Consider the following 19,366-nt stretch of genomic DNA (forward strand, 5'->3'; position numbering starts at 1 on the left):
GGTGAGCTAACACTCTGTAAGACAAATCGCCACCATCACCACAACAACCAACACATATGTGCTGAGCATAGCATTTTATGTGGATTAACTCAATCTTCACAATAACTCCATGAGGCAGGTATATTTATTGTCCCCATTTCATAAAGAAACGAGGCACGGAGAGGTTAAGTGATACATAATATATTCTTGCACTTCTGCTAAAATGTATTTTGTCACTTTCTCATTTCCTGCAAACCCATGTAATCCATGGTGCTCCGATAAGCTTGAACTACAGAATAACTTTTATAATATTTTCCCTAATTAAGGCAGAATGGGAGACAGTAATCAAAACATCTTGCTAGTTTAATGTGTCAGTGACTCCCAAGGGCCTATGAGGAACAGAATGAGAAAAAGTAGTTTCCTGACTTAGGGTGTGATCAAAGAGTTCCTTCTAATGGCCCATTATGTTAAATTTTTATTTCACCGGGTGGGGAAGTAGTCATTCCATAGATTGGTGGACAGAACTTCTCTGGAACTCAGAGAAAATTCTCTAGGGTTATCTTGTGAACTGAAAATTTGACTCAAATTCTATTGCTCCAAGTGCAGATATTCTCTTAAAGTTCTCATTTGTTGATAAACTGAACTCAAACTTTATAAGTACTGTGAGATAGGCTTCTGTTCTGCAATCAAACATTCTTCAATCAAATGTCCTTCATATACTCCCTCATTGAGTTAATCATCCTTATACTATATTTTCAGAACCTCTTCACACATTTCATCCAAAACTTAAAATACTTCCAAGTTGGAAAGGAAGTATACTACCCTGATTCTCCCCCAGAATTTTAGAAGGACAATGGCTTTGCAGGGTAGACACAAGACATCATGGGAAGTTCTGGATGTCTCCTCATAAATATGGCAGGCTTGGCTCCATGGCTAACAACACAGAGCCAGTCACATCTGAGTCCCATATCTTTAAGAACAATCTGTTGGTCACCCACATACAGTAATAGAATGTCTATTCAGAAAGTACATTTCCTGTCACCCTTATTTCTTCTTGCCAACTTTGCCCACGTGCCAGATGGGCATATCTTGTCTATTTTAGCATGCACTTGCCTTAAAGTGTGGATCCTGGAGGATTTGTTTCAGCTCTTGGATCTCAGGGGATTTAGGAGTTTCACATAATATCCCCACTACCTGGTTGGTGAAAAGCAGACATTGTAAAATTTTTAAAAATCTTCATCGCCTAGTTAACATCACCTGAGCTGGATAACAGATACACTGACTAGCATGATATTGACCAAAGAAAACTGTTATTGAAACCTTCTTTTATATCTTTAAAGTCAGGGCCTAGGATCTTTCCTCACTCATTCAACTTTACTACAGCAGGTAGAATCCAAGATGTGGGGTAGGTCTAACACCCAGTGCCTCCATCCTGGCATACCAGAGGCTTGGAGGAGGAAATAACATAATTTTGTAATATATGTTCCAAGGCAATTTCCCTCTAGTGGTGCTAAAACAACTGTTAATGTGAATCTTTATGGGCAGATTAAGGTGTCAGAGTTCTCCAGGTACAGACTCAAATGCCTGGAGAACTCAGGTAGCTTAATCCCATGGGATGCTCCATTCGTCGTGTGGAAAATGGGAGTAGTAATTTGTGTTTTAGGACTTATTATTTGGTTACCAATTTTAATATTTATTGCAATAAAAAAGTGTTAAACATTCTAATTCTGATCTCCTTTCTGTTTGAGTGTAGACCTGCTTTCTGAGAGGACATAAGACCTTTCAAGACTTTACTGAGCCGCATGAGACCCCAGCAGTCAAGCCTCATTACCTACAGTCAAATGAAAACAAGTAGTTTACTAAGCTTTACCTCCATTCCCTAGGATTACAACTGAATAAAATATGTATGTATTTTCCTGGGGACAACTGAGAACAATTTGAATCGTTGATTACTGGAACTGAGGGTACAGTTTTTTCTTCCTTTTTTTTCTATTTCTTTTAATATGGTTTGGACAATAAATAATAATAAAATGGATTACACTTATTTATCCATTCAAGAAATATCTATTGAGTACCTACTACATGCTAGGCACTGTTTTTAGTGATACAAATACAGTGGCAGACAAAAATCCCCATTCTAAAAAAAAAATCCCTATTTTTACTTGATGAAGAGAATTAAGAAGATAAATAAAACAGGAAGGTGGACAGGGAGTGCTCTGAGGGGTTGAAATTTTAGATCAGGTGACCAGAGAAAGCCTTAGTGAGAAGGTGACATTTGGGTGGAGACCAGGAGAAGAGGAAGCAAATCATGTGGCTATAGAGGCAAGACCATTGCTAACATATGGAATAGCAAGTGCAAAGGGCCTGTGGCAGGAGCATGTCTGGTTCACACAACAACAAGGGGTTATCTGACTGGGGGCACCTGGGTGGCTCAGTCGTTAAGCGTCTGCATTCAGCTCAGGTCATGATCCCAGGGTCCTGGGATTGAGCCCCACATCGGGCTCCCTGCTCAGCCGGGAGCCTGCTTCTCCCTCTCCCACTCTCCCAGCTTGTGTTCCCTCTCTCACTGTGTCTCTCTCTGTCAAATAAATAAATAAAATCTTTAAAAAAAAAAGGGGGGGGTGGTTATCTGACTGGAGCAGAGTGAACAAGGGCTAGAGTGGTGAGTGTTAAGTCAAAGAGGGAACGGGCACATTATGTTTGGCTATCTAAGAACTATGATGTGTACCCTGAAATGGGAAGTCATTGGAAGGGTTTGAGCAGAGAAGCGACATGATTTGACACACGCTTCAAGAGGATCTCTTCAAGGGTAGAAGCAGGAGACCAGGTAGGAGGCTATATTGCAAATATCTGTATACGAGATGATGATGGTTTCTATTAGGTGGCAGAGTGGAAGTGATAAGATTCTGGATATATTTTGAAACAGGAGCTGACAGGATCTGTTGTCAGATTGGGTGCGAGGTATGAGAGAAGGAGAAAGTCACAGATAACCAAAGAGTTTGGTCTGAGTGCTGCAAGAACAAAGATGTCCTTACTCAGATGAAAAAGGCTGGGAGGGAAGTGGCTTTGGGTGTGGGGAAGATCAGGAGCTCGTGGGACATGTTGTTTGAGTGGTCCATTAAGTATGCATCTAAGTACGATGGAGAGGAGGCAGTTGGATATGTCTGGAGTCTGGAGTTCAGGCGAAGAGCCCAGCTAGAGATATACATTTGGGAAACATATACTATAACAACATTTACTCTCGGATTACACAGCATCAACAAAGTCTAAGGTTTAGAGAAGAAAAGAGAGAAATGGACACATGCTAAAAATGTTATTTTTTTGTTTGTTTAAATTTGAAGTGCTGACCAATTTTCTTCCTTCTATTAAAGCTCAATTAGAAACACATGAGATGTGTAATCATCAATCCAACTTTGCCATTAGATCGTTTAATTCATTAAAGCCCACTATTCTGTGGATTAAAAACCACCTTACCTCACAGGATAATGTCTGTGCATGAGTTGTGGCAGGAACGAGTTTCTTTTCTTTAAATTCCTGGAGACAATCATAAATCTGCAGAGGAGCAACGGTGGGAGAATGACATATTGAATACACGACTATTAATGTCTGGGGTTGAAAGCCCTGCGAGGGGACAGCCAGGCCGGGCCATAGCGCCAGCAGCTGAGCGGCTGGTGTGCTGGCCTTTTCGAAGGTGTCTGTCGCTGTCCAACAGAAACGGGCTCACGTGAGGTGGCTCCTATCCTCCAGTGGCTTGGTTATTGGCTGCCACTGGAAATTGATCTTCCCCAGCCAACATGATTGATAAAAAGAAATTCAAAGGTTTCCTCTTGTTAAATTAACAAGTGGGCTTTCCAGGGTTGAGACCAATAGGGATTTGGAGCCAGAGACCTGTAGGAACCTCTGTGCTGGGCAAAGGCCAGGGCATGCGCTGTGTGGCTCGGGTTCCGCAGAGGATCTGAACAAGAGGCCAGGCACACTACTCATGCTGATTGTACTCTTATCTGTTTGTTCCCTTTTCCTCCCTTAATCCTCCAAGAAAGGTTCATTTACAAAAATTTCAACTTCGGGGCCCCTGGCTGGCTCAGTCGGTTAAGCATCTGCCTTCGGCTCAGGTCATGATCCCGGGGTCCTGGGATCGAGTCCCGCATCAGGCTCCCTGCTTAGTGGGGAGTCTGCTTCTCCTTCTCCCTCTGCTCTCTCTCACTTGTTTTCTCTCTCTCTCTCTGTCAAATAAATAAATAAAATCTTTAAAAAAATTTCAACTTCATCTCTGCTGACCTGAGGAATTTTTTCCGAACTGGGATCTGGAGTTGGCTGAGGACACCAAGGCGTGCCTAGCTCTGCAGTACAGCCCTTCTTATTTTAGGGATCTACTTTCTCTCACAGATGGAGGGATGAGGCCCAAAAGGCCAGGTAGGCCCAGCCTTCCTCCATCCAGATCTGAGATGACAGTGCTTCCTTGGGCCACCTCTGAGCCAGTGCTCAGGTTGGCCTGGAAGTGATAAGGCAGATGAATTGAGGCAGGGCTTGTAGGGGGACACACAGCCTGCACAGGTGAGCAAGGGAATCCCCTTAGTGACCGGAGGACTGTTTCAGCCAATCCCAGGAGAAAAACATGCCTGAGAGGAATTGGGTGGGGCTTTTTCTCCCCAGCTTTCTTGAGATGTAATTGACAGATAACATTGTGTGAATTTAGGGTGCACAGCATGTTGGTTTGATATATGTATGTACTGCAAACGGAGTACCCCAATAAGTTAACATCTCCATCACCTCACATAATTACGACTGGGTGTGTGTGAGAGAGCGTTTAAGATCTACTCTCTTAGCAACTTTCAAGTACATAATACAGTATTATTAACTATAGTCATCATGCTGTACATTACATCCCTAGAAGTGATTCTTCTCATAACCAGTGCTTGGACCCTTTGACCAACATCTCCCCATTTCCCCCAGCCCCAGCCCCTAGTCTAGGTTTTTATGAGCTGTGCTTTTTTAGATTCCACATACAAGTGAAAACATATGATACTTGTCTTTCTGTGTCTTATTTCACTTAGCATGATGTCCATCCATATTGTCGCAAAAGGGAAGATTTCTTTCTTTTTATGGCTGAATACTATCCCATTGTATATTTCACCTCTGGGTATGTATTCAAAGGAAATGAAATCACGAGCTCAAAGAGGTATCTGCACCCCCATGTTCACCGTGGCTCTGTTCGCAGTAGTCATGACATGGAACCAACCTAAGTGTCCAGCAGTAGATGAATAGATGAAGAAATGAGTTTTAAAACAACTGCTATGAGGAGTACCTCTTTGTTCATGCTAAAGATGTTGTCACTTCCTCTTATTTTTTTTTTTTAAAGATTTTATTTATTTATTTGACAGAGAGAGACACACAGAGAAGGAACACAAGCAGCAATGGTGGGAGAGGGAGAAGCAGGCTCCCAATGCGGGGCTCGATCTCAGGACCCTGGGATCATGACCTGAGCCGAAGGCGGACGCTTAATGACTGAGCCACCCAGGCACCCCACCGCTTTCTCTTATTTTGAAGAATGTATTAACATGCATCAAAAGATTGACCACATTTCACACTTAGCAGAAGGAAACACCTACATCCCCAAAAAATAACTTTAAAAGAATCTTTCTTAAAAATAGTATTTGAGGAGGAGGAAACAAGCTGGAGGAGGAATAGGGGACCCTATTCCAACCGGTCCCCTGAATTGAGCTGGGTATCTACCAGACCATTCTGAACACCCACAAAATCAGCCTGAGATGTAAGAAGATATATTTGGACCTCTACAAGCAGAATATCTCCTGCAGTTGGTCTCGAGGTACAAAGCAGGCAGCCATGATTCTGCGGGCAGATATCAGAAGATAAACTGAAGGGGGAGGGAGCTTCCGAGAACTTGTGCCAGGAAGGTGAGATAACACCGGAGTGCAAAAACCTCCTGCGCTGGGGACCGGGCAGACTCGCAGACCGGTAGTGGCAGGGAAAGGATTTTAGTCCAGCCCCCCGGATGGGATCCAGGAGCTGCAGGGGCACAAATACAAACTGGGGGCGGCTGGCGGTTTTAGAAGCACAAAGGGCAGAGATGTGCCTGGCCCTGGGAGTGAGGGCTTGGAGTGCTGCTGTGGGGCGCACAACCCAGGACACTGAGGCTTTTTAGCAGCACAGACAGAAAGGGAGACAGTGTGGCCTGGAGAGCTCAGTGAAGAGCAGACTGCGGTCTCTCTGCTCTGAGACAGAGGTTTGGATACGGTCACTTGTGCTGACTCTCGGAAGAGACGCGGAAAACGCCAGGGAAAGCTGCCAGAGAACAAAAGCCCCCAAAAAACAGTTTTCACAGAGCCCATCCCACCCACCCCCCCCACAGAGGGCAGGGCAACTCTGCCCAAACACGGTTGCCTGAGTAACAGCACGGCAGGCCCCTCCCCCAGAAGACAGGCTGGGGGAACAAGAGGCCAACAACCCTTTTTTTAGTATATGTGCTGCCGAAGCGAGCACGAGGCCAACAACCCTAAGATCCCTATAAAACAGGTGCATCTTGCTTGGGTTGTGGTCAATAATTTGGACTCTGTACATTCCCTCAACCACCCCTCAACAGAATGACTAAGAGGAGGAACCCCCAACAAAGAAAAGAATCAGAGACTGTGGCCTCTGCCACAGACCTAATGGATATGGATATAAGCAAGATGTCAGAAAGAGACTTCAGAGTAACAAATATGAAGTCGATATCTAGGCTTAAGAAAAATATTAATGACAGTATAGAATCTCTAAGGGCAGAAATGAGATCTAATGAGGCTGAACTTAAAAATACTATGAATGAAATGCAGTCTAAACTGGATACTCTGACTGCTAGGGTAAATGAGGCAGAAGAACGAATTAGTGAGCTAGAGGAAACCAAGGCAGCATGGGAAAAACAGATTAAAGCCCAAGGGATCAAATTGAGAGAGATTAATGACTCAGAGAAACATTCCAATATCAGAATTATTGGTATCCCTTGGGGGTGGGGGGAGAGAGAGAAGTCTAGAAGATATATTTGAGCGAATCATAGCTAAGAACGTCCCTAATCTGGGGAAGGAAACAAGCATTCGTGTCCAAGAGGCAGAGAGGATCCCTCCCAAGATCAACAAGAGCAGACTGACACCATGACATATAATAGTACAATTCACAAATCTTAGATCCAAGGAAACAAGCTTGAAAGCAGCGAGGGGGAAGAGATTTCTTACGTACAGAGGGAGGAACATCAGAATAACGTCAGACCTGTCCACAGAGACCTGGAAAGCCAGAAAGGGCTGACAAGACATAATCAGGGTACTAAATGAGAAGAACATGCAGCCAAGAATACTTTATCTGGCAAGGCTGTCGTTCAGAATGGATGGAGAGACAAGGAGCTTCCAAGACCAGCAGAAACTGAAAGAATATGTGACCACCAATCCAGCCCTGCAAGAAATATTAAGGGGGGTTCTATAAAAGGAGAAAGGCCCCAAAAGTGATATAGAACAGAACTTTACAGAGACAATCTATAGAAACAAGGACTTCACAGACAACATGATGACAATAAAATCATATCTTTCAATAATCACTCTCAACGTGAACAGCCTAAATGCTCCCATGAAACGGCACAGGGTTGTAGACCAGATAAAGAGACAGGACCCATCCATATGCTGTCTACAAGAGACCCATTTTGAACCTAAAGATACATCCAGACTGAAAGTGAGGGGATGGAGAACCATTTTTCATGCCAACGGATCTCAAAAGAAAGCTGGGGTAACAATTCTCATATCAGACAAATTAGATTTTAAGCTAAAGATGGTAGTAAGAGATCCAGAGGGACACTATATCATTCTTAAAGGGTCTATCCAACAAGAAGATCTAACAATTGTAAATATCTATGTCCCCAACATGGTAGCAGCCAACTACATAAGCCAACTCTTAACCAAAATAAAGAGACATATTGATAATAATACGTTAATAGTAGGAGACCGCAACACTCCACTCTCAGCAATAGACAGATCATCTAAGCAAAAAATCAACAAAGAAACAAAAGCTTTGAATGACACACTGGACTAGATGGACCTCATAGATATATACAGAACATTCCACCCTAGAACAACAGAATACTCATCCTTCTCGAGCACACATGGAACTTTCTCCAGAATAGACCACATACTGGGTCACAAATCAGGTCTCAACTGATACCAAAAGACAGATTATTTCCTGCATATTCTCAGACCACAATGCTTTGAAACTGGAACTCAATCACAAGAAAAAATTTGGAAGAAATTTAAACACTTGGAAGCTAAAGACCATCCTGCTTAAGAATATCTGGGTCAACCAGGAAATCAAAGAGGAACTTAAACAATTCATGGAAACCAATGAGAATGAAAACACATCAGTCTAAAACCTATGGAATACTGCAAAGGTGGTCCTAAGGGGGAAATACATAGCCATCCAAGCCTCACTCAAAAAAATAGAAAAAGCCCGAATACACAAACTAACTTTACACCTTAAAGAACTGGAGAAAGACAACAAATAAAGTCTAAGCTACGCAGGAGAAGAGAAATAATTAAGATTAGAGCAGAAATCAATGAATTAGAAACCAGAAACACAGTAGAGCAGATCAACGAAACTAGAAGCTGGTTCTTTGAAAGAATTAATAAGACCGATAAAACACTGGCCAGACTTATCCAAAAGAAAAGAGAAATGACCCAAATTAATAAAATTATGAATGAAAGGGGAGAGATCACGACCAACACCAAGGAAATAGAAACAATTATTAGAAATTATTATCAACAAATATATGCCAATAAATTGAGCAACCTGGAAGAAATGGATGCCTTCCCAGAAACCTATAAACTACCAAGACTGACACAGGAAGAAACTGACAACCTGAATAGACCAATAACCAGTAACGAAATTGAAGCATCGGTCAAAAACCTCCCCAAAAACAAAAGTCCAGAGCCTGATGGATTCCCAGGGGAATTCTACCAAACATTCAAAGAAGAAATAATACCTATTCTCCTGAAGCTATTTCAAAAAATAGAAACAGAAGGAAAGCTCCGGACTCATTCTATGAGGCCAGCATTACCTTAATCCCCAAACCAGGCAAAGACCCCATCAAAAAGGAGAATTACACACCAATATTCTGATGAATATGGATGCCAAATTCTCAACAAGATCCTAGCTGATAGGATCCAACAGTCATGACCAGGTCAAATTCTCTCTCTTCACAGATGACATTTTACTTTATGTGGAAAATCCAAAAGACTCAACCCCAAAATAGCTAGAACTCCTACAGGAATTCAGCAAAATGGCAGGATATGAAATCAATGCACAGGAATCAGTTGCATTTCTATACACTAACAATGAAACAGAAGAAAGAGAAATTAAGGAATCTATCCCATTTACAATTGCACCAAAAACCATAAGATAGCTTGGAATAAACCTAACCAAAGAGGTAAGGATCTATACTCTATAAACTACAGAACACTCATGAAAGAAATTGAAGAAGACACAAAAAGATGGAAAAACATTCCATGCTCATGGATCGGAAGAATAAATGTTAAAATGCCTATGCTGCCCAGGGCAATCTACACTTTCAATGCCATCCCAATCAAAATACCAATGGCATTTTTCAAAGTGCTGGAACAAACAATCCTAAAATTTGTATGGAACCAGAAAAGACCTCGAATCACCAAGGAAATGTTGAAAAAGAAAAACAAAGCTGGGGGCATCACGTTGCCTGATTTCAAGTTATATTACAAAGATGTGATCACCAAGACACCAAGACTGGTACAAAAATAGACACACAGTTCAAGGGAACAGAATAGAGAGCCCAGATATGGACCCTCAACTCTATGGTCAACTCATCTTTGACAAAGCAGGAAAAAAGACAGTCTCTTCAATAAATGGTGCTGGGAAAATTGGACAGCTATATACAGAAGAATGAAATTCGACCATTCTCTTACACCATGCACAAAGATAAACTCTAAATGGATGAAAGACCTCAATGTGAGACAGGAATCCATCAAAATCCTAGAGGAGAACATAGGCGGTAACCTCTTCAACATCAGCCGTAGCAACTTCTTTTAAGACATGTGTCCAGAGGCAAGAGAAACAAAAGCGAAAATGAAATTTTGGGACTTCATCAAGATAAGAAGCTTTTGCAAGCAAAGGAAACAGTCAACAAAACAAAGAGGCAACCCACAGAATGGGAGAAGATATTTGCAAATGACACTACAGATAAAGGGCGGGTATCCAAGATCTATAAAGGATTTTTCAAACTCAACACCCAAAAAACAAATAATCAAGTCAAAAAATGGGCAGAAGACATGAACAGACACTTCTCCAAAGAAGACATACAAATGGCTAACAGACACATGAAAAAAATATTCAACATCATTAGCCATCAGGGAAATTCAAATCAAAACCACATTGAGATACCACCTTACACCAGTTAGGATGGCAAAAATTGACAAGGCGGGAAACAACAAATGTTGGAGAGGATGTGGAGAAGGGGAAACCCTCTTACACTGTTGGTGGGAATGCAAGTTGGTACAACCACTTTGGAAAACAGTGTGGAGGTTCCTCAAAAAGTTAAAAATAGAGCTACCCTATGCACTACTGGGTATTTACCCCAAAGACACAGATGTAGTGAAAAGAAGGGCCATGTGCACCCCAATGTTCATAGCAGCAATGTCCACAATAGCCAAACTGTGGAAAGAGCCGAGATGCCCTTCAACAGATGAATGGATAAAGAAGATGTGGTCCATATATACAATGGAATATTACTCAGCCATCAGAAAGGATGAATACCCAACTTTTACATCAACATGGATGGGACTGGAGGAGATTATGCTAAGTGAAATAAGTCAAGCAGAGAAAGTCAATTATCATATGGTTTCACTTATATGTGGAACATAAGGAAGAGCATGGAGGACATTAGGAAAAGGAAGGGAAAAATGAAGGAGGGAAATCAGAGGGGGAGATGAATCATGAGAGACTGAAACTGAGGGTTTCAGAGGGCAGGGAGGTGGGGGGATGGGTTAGCTCGGTGATGGTATTAAGGAGGGCACGTATTACATGGAGCACCGGTGTTATATGCAAACAATGAATCATGGAACACTACGTCAAAAACTAATGATGTAATGTATGGTGACTAACATAACATAATAATAAAAAAAAAGAATGAGTAACAAAAGGATTAAAAGTAGTCAATTGAAAAAAAAGCATTTGAACAAAATTATAATCAGATAGTAGATGCTATTGTACAGTGCATGAAATTTTAGCCAAATTTTTAAAAAAGAAATTTTCAGGATAAGAAAAATTTAAGATACCTAAACAGAACTGTAGATATCTTATTTCCTGATTTTAAGAAACAAAGAGGAATAATTTTTTAAAGATTTATTTATTTGAGAGAGTGGGGGGAGGGGCAGAGGGTGAGACTCTCCAACAGACTCCCTGCTGAGCTGGGAGCCCAAGGTGGGGCTCAGTCCCACAACCCATGAGATCACGACCTGAGCCAAAACCAAGAGTTAGATGCTCAACCGACTGAGCCACCCAGATGCCCCAAAAAGGAACAATTTTTTTTAAAGCATTTTATTTGTCCTGAGTTTTAGCCTCAAGGACAAAAGGTTGTAGACAGATGCTATGGGTGCTGTTGATGGCCATTTGTGGTGGCCACTTTGTGATCCCAGGGTCCTCTGGAAGAAAAGGAACTGGGGGAGAAAAGAGAAACTGCCATATACTTTCCCACCTAAATTCATCCTTTGTAAGCTAAGAGGTTTGTGTAGCTCTTCTCTGAGAATTGCTTTGATACTGTGATTTATATAAGAATTATATATTTGGTCCTGATTCTGGCTCAGAGCTCTTAAAACCCTTGGAATTTCCTAAGTGAGGAAAGTGACAAAGATGCCTTTTTTTATGTTAATGAGGTGATTTCTGGAATGCACCTAAGATTAAGGGCAGGTTGCCAGGAGAACCAACCATGTAATTAGACTGTTGGAATTTTCAGTCCACCCCCTACCCCCACCTCCACCTCCGGGGAACAGAGAAGGGGTTGAAGGTTGAATCAATCCCCATTGACTAATGACTTAATCACCTGTGCTTACGTAATGAAGCCTCCAGAAAAGCCCCAAAGGACTGGGTTTGTTAGAATTTCTGGTTTGGTGACCTTGTGGAAATCTAGGGGAGAGTGGAGGGGGCATGGAAGCTCTGCACCCCTTCCCACATGCCTTGCCATCTTTATTTCTTCCATTTGGCTGTTCCTGAGTAATATCCTTTTATAATAAACTGGTAATCTAGCAAGTAAAATGTTTCTCTGAGTCTGTGGGCTGTAGCAAATTAATCACACCCAAGGAGGAGGTCTAGGGAACCTCTGATTTATAGACAGTTGGTCAGAAGTACAGGTAACAGCCTGGGCTTGTGACTGGCGTCTGACATGGGGGGAGGGGGCAGCAGTCCTGGGAGACCGAGCCCTTACCCTATGGGATCTGATGCTATGTCCGGATAGTGTCAGAATTGAGATGAATTACAGACATCCCCTAGTACCCCCACACCCATGTCGGAAATTCTCAGAACACACCAAAGAATTGCCTTCTAAGAACTTTTACCAAGTTGAAATCTCCTGCCACCTGACCAATGAGTGAGTGGCACAGTTGGGTGAGCAGTTTTCAGCTCCCACAGTAAGCAGAGGCCTCCAGGTAATGGGGTGCACACCTTTAGCAGAGCCTGCAGCCATGGGGAATGGAGAAGATCATATAGGAGACACACTCCGTTCACATCTCGGCTGTAGAACAGATTCAGCTCTCGCAGCACAAGCCTCAGGATCTGGGAGAGACCTGGAAAAGGGAGAGGGCAGAGGTGGAGTGGCCGGTGGAGGTGAAGAAAGGCAGGTGTGAGTGTGAAAGACAACTCAGACTCCTGGGATGGGTCACAGGGGCTCCTGAGGAATGAGATGACGCTGGATTTAAGGCCAAAAGCTCTGGTTCTATCACTGTGTGAACTTCAGAAAGTCATCCAACTCTCTGAAACCCAGTTTCCTTGTGGCAAAATAATATGCTATCCTTCCCATAGGATTGTGGCTAAATTTAGATGAAATAATAGATCATTTACAGATGTCAGATTTTATGAGAGCAATATTCTTTCCCTTCCCCCACCTTATCGGCCTTTGGTTTATTCCAAAATTATCTCGTTGTTTTCTGGATCCTCCTTCTCTAATTCAAACGTAGTCATTTGTCTTCACACTTTCTGAAAGTTTTTATTGGAAGTGTTATTGAAAAACTCTAATGGCCAGGGCACCTGGGTGGCTCAATGCGTTAAGCGTTGGACTCTTGGTTTCGGCTCAGGTCATGATCTCAGGGTCATGGATTTGAGCCTTGAGTTGGGCTCTGCCCTCAGCAAGGAGTCTGCTTGAGATGCTCTCTCCCTCTTCCTCTCCCTCTGCCCTTCCTCCTGCTTGTGCCCTCTTTCTCAAATAAATAATAAATAGTCTTAAAAAGAAAAACAAAAAAAACCTGACTCTACCTGCCAATAGGTGTTTAATACAAATCTCAGGATTCCACTGATTAAAGAAACTGAACAGATTTTAATCAATGCTGGATTTTTTTACATGTTTTCATAGGCATTCTATTTGTTGTAGTGATATTTTGAATGTGAACAAGTTGTGAAGTTCTAAGTTTAAATAAAACATTGTGGGATAAGAGAAAAAAGGAGGTTCTGAACCCACTGTGCCGATTTCTTTCCTTCCTGCCTTGAAAACTGCTTAGAATCATCACTAATAGAGGTAGTAGGACACTCTGAAGTGTCCAACAAGTTCCTTAAAAGAATCACAATAAATCTATCAGAACCCCTGCCCCTAAATTTGATCTCATATCTACAGTGATGTTATAAGGCCTTTCTGATCCAGAAAGGAGTCCAGGCACTACATACCATTCTCCGGATTGGTTGCCGTAGAGGGTTTCATGTTCTCCTTGTCCAGTGGATCTGCTCCTTTGTCTGACTGTATCCTTCCTGCCCAAGCTTTCGGACGGAATTCAGCCCTGGGAGCAGACTGTAAACAGCACACAGCTCACTCCGGTCACGCCGGCCCTGCAGCTCTCACGCACTGGAATGTGTTTTCAACAGCATTTATTTGAGCAAGTCGAGCACCGTGCTACACCCAGGGACCCATATCAAACAAAACACTTGCCCTGTAGAGCTCACTCTCTAAATTAACCAGCCCTATGAGAGAGCATTACTATTTCAGGGAACACTCCTCCCACTCTCTCTCTCTCTCCCTCTCTTTTTTTTTTTAAACAAGTGACAAACAAATATTTATTTCTCACCCAGTTAATTTTACCGTCCTTCAGAGCTCAGAAGAGCCTTCCCTGGCCTGACGCCACTCATGTGCCGTGTTCCCTCTCATTGTACCTACAGTTCTTCGTGGCACCAATCACAATGGCAAGAGGCATGGTTACATCTGAGGCATACTCTTAAAGGTTATTTTCTATGTGGCTTTGGGAAGGATTAGTTTCAAGAAACAGAAACCCAAAATAATAGTGGTTAAACAGGGTAGAAGTTTATATCTTGCTTATGTAAAAGTGTAGAGGCAGAGACAGTTCAGGGTTGGTAGGGCAGCCTTGCTCCACGAAGTGCTCAGAGAATGGGCTCCTTCCAGCTCGCTGCTCTGCCTCCCTCGGGTATGGTGTGGTTCCCATCTTCCTGCTCCAAAATGGTGGCTGGAGCTCCGGCCATCACTTCTACTTCTCAGCCAGCAAAATGAGGGTTAAGAAAATGAGGGCAAAGGGAACATGCTCACTGCTCTTTGTGGAAGTTTCACAGAAGTTGCCTTATATGATGAAAAATCACCTTATACCCTGGTATAACTTGAAAACACCTCACTGGACTTTCATGTTGCTTAAAAAAAAAAACTCCGAACACCCTTATAATTAATTATCAGAGCCTAGAACCCAACTTTTCTTTACCTAAAAACACAAAGTATTTTGGCATTATTTCAACATATGTTGAATTTTCTGAAATGCTACTACCGTAATTGAGAAATGAATTTACTTTGTTTTGCTTGGACTATATCAAGTTGTTCACCGTTTCAGAAAATCTTGTCAATAATGGTAAAGCTGCTTTGCTTGATACACCTCTCACTGGCTTTTCCCCCTTGCCTTGTCTTAATATCCTACTCAGCTACTGGTGTTTCCTGGGATCACTTTCTGAACAAATCATCCCATTAGAATCCTAAAAACATAGCATTTAGGGTATCACTATAACACACCACTATCAAGCTGTATCTGCGTCCCTGGCTGGATTTTTTAATAAGTGCAAATATGTTGTTTCATTATATCTTTTGGTGTAGTGGTATTTCATATTTACATGTTGAAATATACAATGTCTTATTGACAACATTTATTTAACATCTTATTACTAGGGCATGATACAGATAGATTTCCTTTTTTTGAAGTTGTGTGTAAGGAAGTATCTTATTTTGGGTTTCCCCAAAATCAGAGCAAGGATTCTAGTGGGATGATTTGTTTGCAAAGTGATCCTGGGAAACACCAGTAGCAGAGTGGGATATTGAGACAAGGCCGGGGGAAAAGCCAGTGACAGGTGTATCAAGCAAGTAACCACTCTGGGCATTATGGAGCTTATGCCTTGGGGGAATAAGGTACAAGAAAGTGGGGGTATTTATACACCAGTGCTGCTGGTCATCAGTTGAGGGCTTTTGCCAGAGAACATTACTTCTAGTCCTTCCGGCCTCCCACATGCATGCTCTCAGGTAGTGAGTGCAGGGGCTGGCTGTTCGAATTTGGCCTGGGTTGCACCAAAACTGTAAGGACCAACGGTCTATGGGTAGGGCACCAACAACATTTGTTATCCAAGTAGGATAATAAAGGATAAATCGGGATTTTTTTTAAAAAGGAGTATTGCAAATTAGTTGTTAGAGACTGGGATATTGCATCTGATATGGTTGAGAACCCCTGCCTAGAATTTAGACAGATTGTGGGGTTGAACCAGGGAGGCTATCTCGAAAAAGACAGATCATTATTGTGTTGTCTCTAAATTCCCAGTGAGAAAGAAAGCTGTTGGAGAATTTTAAACAACTCTCCCATACACATTCTTTCCCAGTCACACTGAAGTATTCTAGTTTGCTAGACTCTTCCAAAACCTGACATCACATGCTTTTGCCATGCCCACCACCACCTGCCCTGCCCAGCCTCAACTGAGTTAGGTTAAACCCTTCCATTTTCCTGTGTTCTAGTTTTTGAGCCTCTGTTGAATCATTTAGCACAACATTTGCACATATGACTCACCTTCCTCCCAAGAGGGGAGCATGGAGGGTAGGAAATAGAAAAGGGAGGTGGAGTGTCTTCCAGATAGACAAAAGTCAGAGCAAACAGATGGGTCTGACACCAAGCCATCATATTCAAGAAGCTGCTGGAAATGTTACCCAAAGGGCGGTTCATAAATTACGTCCTTGGAGAGGAAGTACAGATTAAACGAGCCAACTACTATCTGTGCATCGTAAGTAAGGTAGACCACATTTCTTCCATATTAATGCTCAAATGCCAGTGTGCCAAACTAGGCCTGTCCATGCTGCAGCCGGGGACACCAGACTGCGCATTCCTGAGATGACCTGATTTGTGAGGGAGATTTACAGATAGACTGTGATTTCTATAGTGAGTTTTAATTATTAATATAGCTTCCAATAAATCTACTGCTAACTGTAGGGCTGCAGATAACGAATTCATATATTCTCAAAAGCTCATGTTGACTAAAAGCTCCTCACCCATGGAGGCATAAACAGTGATTTTCATCTCCACAACTTAGGTGAATTCTAAACATGGTGGTCACCATCAGGTTCCTGTGACAAATTGCTGTGGACTGAATTGTGTTCCCCCAAATTCAGATGTTGGAGACCCAACCCCATTGTGCTGGTATTTGGAGGTGGGACCTTTGGGAGATATTAGGCTGAGATGAGGCCATGAGGGTGGGGTCCCCATGATGGCATTAATGCCCTTGTAAGAAGAGACACCAGAGAGCTTGCTCTCCGTGAATCTCCCTGCCAGGTGAGGGACACGGCGAGGAGCCTCTCTTCAAGCTGGGAAGAAGGACCACACCAGAACCCACTCATGCTCATACCCTAATCTCAGGCTTCCAGCTTTCAGAACTGAAAGAAAAAAAAATCTGTTGTTTAAGCCACGGAGTCCCTGGTATTAGCCCAAGGTAAGACAAAAAAATCATAGAAGGAAACCTCAGAAAATGGTTTTCCCTCTCTCCAGATGTCTATGAAAACTATGGCAATGCTTCAGTTCACAACCCGCTTCACAATTCTCTTACGCATTAGCCCGCTCAGTGTCCGGCTTCTGCGTGGGTCATGTCTGCAGAGGGTCTGGAAGGTGGACCTTGTGCTTTCTGGTTCACGCAGAAGCCTCGGCACCTGTAGCAGGGTCTGGGCTGTATTTCCAGTGGTTGAGAAGGGGAGGAAAAATGGTAGGCCAAAATATGGAAGTAAAAGGCCGATACTTGCCCAGGGAGAGCAGCTGGGACGTCAATCCTGAGGTGGGAGCCGCTGACTCCAGAGGCCTGTGCCCTTCCTCTTTTCCTCAGCCTGGTTATATTGACTTCAACCTCCTTCCCTATCAAACTTTGAAAAACTTTCGTTTTTCAGATGTGGAATCTGACATCCAAAGGGGTATTCGGTAGAGTTAACAAGTAGTAAAATCCAGTTTTCCTCTTTTGTTTCCAGGACTAGACCTGAAAAATATGAGTGCCTGGCAAAGGACTAGAATCCCTCTTCCCTGCCTTTTCATGACTTCTGGACCAAGTTTGTCAGTTAGAACTTACCTATTTCTGCTGTCATGAGGACGAGAATTCATGATTGAGGCTGCAAGTAAGTCGATACCCAACAATATGCAATTCTGGACTAATTAAATAACAGAGGAAGGATCACCAGGTCTTATTAACTGAGAAGCTGCATTAGTGTTATGGACTTATAAAGAATTTGTCCTAAATATTACTTTAAAAATCAGTATTGATTGAACTTGTTAAAATATAGTGATAACTATTAATCATTCCCCCTACCCCTATTAAGCTCTTTTTTAAAAAAAAAAATGCTTCCTACTAAACAAAGCCTGAAAAAGCACTTGAAAACTTAATGATAAGTAACAGCCCGTACAAAAATGGCCCAGCTTCCTGTGGGTCAAAATGCTGTCGACTAGGGCTAGAACAAATGGTCAGTTTTACTGTCTGCATGACAACTCATTATTCCATACTTAAACAGTTTCCCAAAGCAAAACCTGCTCTTCCAAAATCACAGAATTCTCCATATGATTTGGGTAACAATGAAACTAAACCATTTGAATTACCCAGATTTTTATTTGTAGCTATTAAAAATTGACAGAAGCACGGACATTTATACATCTCTTCTGGTAACTGAGGATCATTTGACAGAGTCTCTTACCTGCAAGACCGCAAACATGCAATATTGCTCCTATCCAGAGAAAAGCTTTGGTAGAAAATACTAGTGGGCTATTAGCTGCCAAAGTCACCTCACTGTTCTAGACAAAATCTCTGCACATCCTCTTTGATTTAATCCACAGAAGCCTAACCCAGCCTAACCACTAAGTTACTCATAAGCTTCCCCTGTCACAAATCTTAAGTATTCCTTACACTGGGAGGTCTAATTTATATCATTTCAACCTTCACTGTGGTATTTTCTCTCAAAATGCCACCACATAGTTAACACCAAAAAAAATTATTTTTGTTGACCATTCCCTAACAGACACCCCCCAACAGACAATAGCATTTTTAATGAAAGGAAAAACTTTGGAGATACCAGAGAGTAAGCTGACCTATTAACCTTATTGTCTCATGTTATGAGAATATGATGGAAGACCCTTCAGCCAATAATAATAAGGCCTGTAAAAAGTTCCTTCTGGAAGGTTCGCTACCAAGTGACTGTCCTCAACTTAATAGTTACCCATTATCTCAGATTGGAGTTACTTCTTTATTTGAAAATTTTATATTGCAGCGAAGCACATTAAGTGCGAAAGTCGGTGGGAGGCACACTGGGAAGTAGATAACCCAGAATAAAACTAAAGGGTTCTGCTCACAGCAGGGCAGATCGGAATAAAGACCAAATGACTATTGTTAGAGGTTTATCAGCCCCTTTACTCGAAATTAAACAGGTGGCTTTCATTTGCTTTCCACTGTTGATGAAAATGCAAGTTGGGAATGTGATACTTCTGTGACCGTTTTGAGCACACCGTATTTTACCATAAACACCTAATGTTATTAAGTTTTCAACTCATTTTTTACCTTACAATCTTTAAAAAAAAAAAAAAGATCTGCGAGAGAGTGCATACATGAGTGTGAGAGGGAGAGGGACAGGGAGTCT

At 42.2% G+C, this 19,366-nt stretch overlaps 1 protein-coding gene across 1 annotated transcript in view; it reads right to left on the minus strand.

Moving 5' to 3' along the window:
• The window catches only part of MPP4 (MAGUK p55 scaffold protein 4), a 46,999-nt gene extending 32,570 nt beyond the window's left edge, over positions 1 to 14,429 (minus strand). The window contains exons 1-5 of the mRNA XM_064585833.1: positions 14,393 to 14,429; positions 13,909 to 14,046; positions 12,697 to 12,818; positions 3,454 to 3,531; positions 1,093 to 1,173 (exon numbers count right to left, since the gene is read on the minus strand). Of these exons, the coding sequence (XP_064441903.1) occupies positions 1,093 to 1,173; positions 3,454 to 3,531; positions 12,697 to 12,818; positions 13,909 to 14,046; positions 14,393 to 14,429 (456 nt within the window). The remainder of the gene's footprint in view (positions 1 to 1,092; positions 1,174 to 3,453; positions 3,532 to 12,696; positions 12,819 to 13,908; positions 14,047 to 14,392) is intronic.
• Positions 14,430 to 19,366: the final 4,937 nt, after the last annotated feature.

Source organism: Mirounga angustirostris, unplaced genomic scaffold (assembly GCF_029215605.1).
Source record: "Mirounga angustirostris isolate CCGP_5_RB_7025 unplaced genomic scaffold, mMirAng1.0.hap1 SCAF_3, whole genome shotgun sequence".
Lineage (NCBI taxonomy): Eukaryota > Metazoa > Chordata > Mammalia > Carnivora > Phocidae > Mirounga > Mirounga angustirostris.